General features: G+C 29.6%; 1 protein-coding gene across 1 annotated transcript; it reads right to left on the reverse strand.

Annotated features, from left to right (window-relative positions):
* Positions 1-1,700: 1,700 nt before the first annotated feature.
* On the reverse strand, positions 1,701-3,419 carry LOC119681806. The gene is made up of 2 exons (XM_038095094.1): positions 1,982-3,419; positions 1,701-1,845 (listed from the first exon to the last, which is right to left on the reverse strand). Exon 1 carries the CDS (start codon positions 3,373-3,375, stop codon positions 1,996-1,998), a length of 1,380 nt encoding a protein of 459 aa, XP_037951022.1. The 5' UTR covers positions 3,376-3,419; the 3' UTR covers positions 1,701-1,845; positions 1,982-1,995.
* Positions 3,420-5,843: the final 2,424 nt, after the last annotated feature.

A 5,843-nucleotide genomic window follows, 5' to 3' on the forward strand; every position in this document is an offset into this window, starting at 1 on the left:
TGCTCATATGTATCTGAATTGTCTTATGTTTTTGTTATGCATAAAAATGATAAGATAATTTAATCAAACCATTTTTTTTATTTTTCGTTTCTTCTTTTAATAAATATTTTCTTTAAGTACTTAAGCTACAAGTTAGGTACATATATTTCCGACAGAAAAGAACCAAAAACCACGTTTAAAATTATGTATTGAATAGATTTTTTTCTTAATTTTTTATTAAGTTGTTGATGTTATGCTTGTTTGGACAGATTGGACTTTAAAGTTCTCTAAAAAAATGCCATAAATAAAAATGAACTCCTTCGGTATTATTAAAAATGTTGACGTACTCAAGTTCAGCTAAAAACTTCTAATCTTCTGTAGAGAAATTATCCAAAATAATTGAATTAAACATAAGAAAACCATCAACATATCAAAATTTATTTGGTGCGATTTTAATTTCCAGGGTACGCCGATTTGGTGATGATCCCCGCGTAGGGTCTAATTTCAGCTATCTCCTTTACTCTGAATGTCCAAACAACTTTTTTCTTGAGATACCGGGGTTATATTTTAAATTTATTACATGATAAAGAATACACAGGGCATCAAACTTCAACTGGGCTCCTCCTAGGGTCTAATTTTCAGCTTTCTCCTCTACACAAAATGTCTAAATAGCTTTTTTCTCTAAATATCGATGTTAAGTTTTACATTTACTACACAATAAATAATACACAGGACATCAGACTTCATGTAGTAAATGTCTAAATAGCTTTTTTCTCTAGATATCGGGGTTACATTTATTATACAACAAAGATTACACTGGATATCAAACTCCAACGAGTATACGTAATTTTTACGTATACTGAGTAATGGAATATCTTGTTCCAAATAGCTAGTTTTATTAAAATTTGTTCTTAAAAGAGCGGGTCTGAAAAATCGCTAAAGTGCCATTACAGTTTACATTCATTTTTCATAATCTGATTGAGATATGCTACTTAAATCCTTCAGCGAATTCCTTTTGCTTGATTTATTTTACAACCACAATCGACTCTTTAGAACTATAAGACTAATTTCACGAATAGAAAAAAATGCACACAAAAAACATTTTTTGAGTTCCTATGCCCAGAACTATCGAGAGGTACAAGTTTTTGCCATTGCAGAACACTCAAAAGTATAATCGCAAAAACGAATGAAGTGAATATAATGCTGCTAACTATTGTGTTCAAATCTAGTTTGATAGCACAATGCACAGTTACCACCATACCCATTAAAGAAAATTGTGGGAGTGTCTTTTAGGATTGATTTTCAAATTATAGGTTCCTGATACTTTTTATGGTATATTGAAATAGTTGTTAGAAAATTCAACTAATTTCACTAGAGTTCTGCGCACTGACAAAACCGTTTTTTTTTATTTTACAAAAACGTAAAATTTCTAAGATTTAATTTAGAAAACTTACAATATAAATATTATTATTCTGTTCTCAATCGAATGCATCGATCGAAAAACGGTTTTGTTAAAACTAATTTGTTGTTTTTTTAAATAATCCTGTTTTGATATAATGTAGTGACTTGCATGACCTAAAACATATTGAATGTTCTATATTATTGGCAATATAAATAATCTTTATTTCTAAAATATAACATTAAAAAAAATACAAAAATATAAACAAAATCCTTAACAATAAAGCATATCGTGTTTAAATACTATAAATCTTAAACCATATAATAATTAATCCTATCCAAGTCTTTTTTGGTAGTATCCAGAGCCAGTTCCTTCCTTAACAAATTAGCATTTAGTTATATTAACTTGTGCTTCACCACTTCAATTCTATTGTAAGGAAAAAACTATTGGCGAGAACAGTATACTATCTTAAGAGAAAATATTATTATATACTTTTGTATATTGATGGTTTTACAGATTATGTCCTCTGAAAAATAACAAGTATTTCGTACATTAGACAAATAGACTCATAGGCTATAAAAATGTGTAAAGTTATTACTTCACCTATTATGTTATTATCAATTTCTGCTGCTTCGTGGCTTATACTTAGTATAAGTCTTTGACCCTTTTAAAATTGATACATTCTGTGATTTATTATCCATTCTGTTGCGGGTAGGTTTTTGTTTTGTAGGTTCTTCAACAGAATTTAGATATAACTCATTAATTCTCTTTTTCCCCATCCACTGAGCTTCCATTTTTCCTTTTTGTTTCGCGAAGGTAACTATTCGTTTTAAGACCTCCATTTTCTTCAATCCAATACCTATTATGCTTCTGGGAATTTTAGACTTTTGTGGACTTTTTATATTATCTTCTATTTTAAGATTGGTTCCTATTTTTCCTCTTGATATAGTATACGTCTCTGATCGCCTTAGTTTCGGTACCATCTCGTAGCCAACATCGGATTCATTTGGTGAAGTATCTATCGTTTTTGGCTGATCTTCTATTAAACAATCTTGTATCACCTCAACAAATTGTGTTTTCTCTGCTTGTTCTGCTGCAATTTCATCTTTCTGTTTACAACATGTTATCACCTGCTTGAGTTCTGAATTTTTTAACTCAGCATCTTTGTTGTTACTGATAATTCTAGATATTTGCGATATTTTCAATTCGTCGCTTGGTTTATTATCAGTTTCCGGTTTTCCTCTGCGAATGATATAAGTCGCTGACCGCTTTAAGGTCGGTACCATATTATATTCAGTCTCGTATTTCATATTTTTTGCTTGAGACATTGTAGACATTCTCCTCTCTTCTGCTATAATTCTTTCTGTCAGTTCGCAAATGTCTGTCCAGTTTTTATAAGGCTTAAGGTATATTATGTTTATTGGAATTTTAGATATTTGTGAAGCTTGTATTTTGCTTTGTAGCTTACTAAAACTAACTGGGCGTTTTAATATTACTATATTGTTATACTCAATATTTTCTCCATTCTGAGAAATCGTTGAAGATTTTTGATGAGGTCCTATGAAAATATTGTACAAGGGTCTATTTAGTTGTATTTTTTTATTCTCTTTAGCATTAGTTTTCCATTTTTGTATAACATAAGTTGCTGATCGTCTTAACGATTGTAAAGGCTGTGAATCTTCGTTTGATGATCCTTGCGTAGGTTCCACCAAAGAATCTGGCTCTGACTTTTTCAGCCACGGTCTCTCCATGCGCTCTCCTTTTCCCTTTCGTTTTGAATAAGTAACTCCGCTCTTTGAAGGCATTACAGTTTTGTGGCAAATACCCTTATTCGGTATGGGAGGTTTTGCTGAAAAATTATGAAAATCTGTTGAATTACGAGATGTCTTTGATTTCTTTTCAGTACTTATCTTCAGTTTTGTTTGGAAAGCTGCTGTATATGCTGGTCTAGCACTGACTATGCGTCCTCTGTATTCCCTTTTCTCCATTTTACTCATAAATTGCCGTCGTAATGTTTGATGAAAAAATTATTTTTCTTGACTCGAAGTCGATATCAACATTTTTTAATGAAAAAATTTAATTTTTTCTGTTAGAACTTAAATTTTTAATATCCTTCACAGACTACTATTTAAAAATTTCTCTTATTATCTGGATTTGACATTTTATACATATGAGGATTTTTTTTTGTATAAGTTTAGAACTCATTTCCAGAGGTATTCTACATGAAAAATTGATCTATCCTGACTATTTAAAATACTATGTATAAACATATTTTCTTTTATATGATGATTTATTGGAACAAAATTTCTTTACGAGTCAATCAGATTTTCGCCATAGCCATAGCATTATTAATAATTTACTAATTTTGGATAACATGACTCCGGTACAGTTTTCGAAAACTAGAATTGTATAATAAATAAAAGACTAGATTAGAATATGGTAGCAGACCAAAAAGGCTATTGGTCTGGTCCATTGCCAGATACCAGATCAGAGTCTTATTTTAGCGATTGTGTCATCATGCTTGCTTTATTAACGAATTTTATTAGGATTTTAACAAAACTTCAGGTATGTCCGGTAAAACTGACAGCCTCCAAGTATTTTTGTTGAGTTCTCGAGAGAGCCGGGCGGTTACACAACATATGCTCTAGATTTTCCTTTGCATCCGGCTCGTTGCATTTTCTATAAGCATCGCTGTGAATTAGGTTTAGTTTGTATGCATGAGATGCGACCAGACCAGACAGTGTCCTGTCAATACACCAATTAATGTTCTGCAGTTCCTTCGGCTAGACGATATAACATCCTTGGTGTATTTCGCCACCTTTCCTTTGCACTCCTTATCATCTGCTCGTCAAGAAATTTATGTATTTGTTTCAGAAGTCTGAGTACTTCGCTCCTTTATTCCTCTGAAAATTTTGCGCCATTTTTAGCAATAGCATCAACTGTCTCACAATAAATAATATTAATAAATGAAAAAACTTAATTGCAATTTGAAAATTTATTTTAATGTTTGCAAATATTTAGTTTGGTTCAACACAATAAATAATTAAAGAGAAGATTTGCTATTTATTTTATGAAAAAATCCGCACGTTTTTGATTCTATTAGAATATTCCGAATTCTTTAATCCCTCTATTTGTATGCTGTGTTTTTCTCATTCATGTTTCAATAAAATATTTAAATGAAATTATAAGTAATTCTCATCTAAGTCTTATCAGTTGTAACAATTTTCAGTTAAATTATATTCGCCTGAGTGCGAAAGGACTTTTCATTTATTTTGTGAATAGGTAAGAAACTTAAATGATTCACTGAATCGCATTAATTTTAATTAAAAGTGCTTTTATGAAGACTTAGAGCAACAGTACTACAAACAGAATAAGTGAGTTTGTGTGTACCTCAAATAGGATGCAGATTGAGTTACTTGGTATAAAGTCAAAGGAAATTTCTGAAACTTTAATTTACTAAATGAATTTTAATTCATGTTCACATAGTTTCTATAATCTTTTAATTGGTTTTTTAAAAATACTAATTATTTAATTAATTATTTCATGAGTAATATCTTTAATATTTAAATTTTTAATTTCATTTAATTTACTTAATTTTTTTTTTAATTATTTAAATATGAACAGCTTCAATCAAAAAGGAATATCGATAAAAGCGAGCTTTACAAACTTAGTTCTAATAATAATTCTTTTCTTTATTTTAGTGCTAAGATCTCACTCTAATATAGATACGATATGCAAACAATTTTATTCCAAACTAGCTAAGTACTTTACACCTGTTATAGAAAACAACTTTATTTGCAGAATAATATTTTTATTTATTTATTTTATTTTTTTCTCTTTCTTATATTTGAATTATTTTCTATTATTTTTTCATTTAATCTTCATATAATTTTTTTTTATATTTTCCTTTTTTTATTTTATTTTCTTTTTTATATTACATCTTTTTTTAATTTTGATTTAGAAATGGTTCAATTTGCTTATAATTTTGAAATGTTGAATGTCTTATACTTCAGATAAACTATGTACTCCAGATCCATAATACACATTTCTACCATCATTCAGTCTCATGAGATCTCAAGCTTAAATCGTTCTTCATACAGATAAAGAAGTCTTAATACAGCTATTCCAATGAAATAGCTGTATTAGCGTCACTCGGAGTTAGTTATATATATTATACATAGTTATGTATTATACAGATAATCATATGATAATCACTTTAGTATTACACTCTTTTCCGATATGGCAATGAAGGCATGTTATGCACGCAGCCAAAACTCAACTGTCAATTTTATATTTTTACTAATGTTGTTGTTGTTGTTGTTGTTGTTGTGGTTTGATTTAATGCTATTACGCACTTTTACTCTTTTGTGGTTGGGGGGCTTATTCCTGTCCCACACTAAGCTTTAACTATACTAGAATTATTATCATTTATTTATCTTTTAACTGATGACGGACCGTAGATCAG

Source organism: Teleopsis dalmanni, chromosome 2 (genome assembly GCF_002237135.1).
Source record: "Teleopsis dalmanni isolate 2A chromosome 2, ASM223713v2, whole genome shotgun sequence".
In the NCBI taxonomy this organism is placed as follows: domain Eukaryota; kingdom Metazoa; phylum Arthropoda; class Insecta; order Diptera; family Diopsidae; genus Teleopsis; species Teleopsis dalmanni.

What these genes read in the sequence shown, in the direction of transcription:
- LOC119681806 (XM_038095094.1), bottom strand. Translation starts at nt 3,375, where the DNA reads ATGAGTAAAATGGAGAAAAGGGAATACAGAGGACGCATAGTCAGTGCT.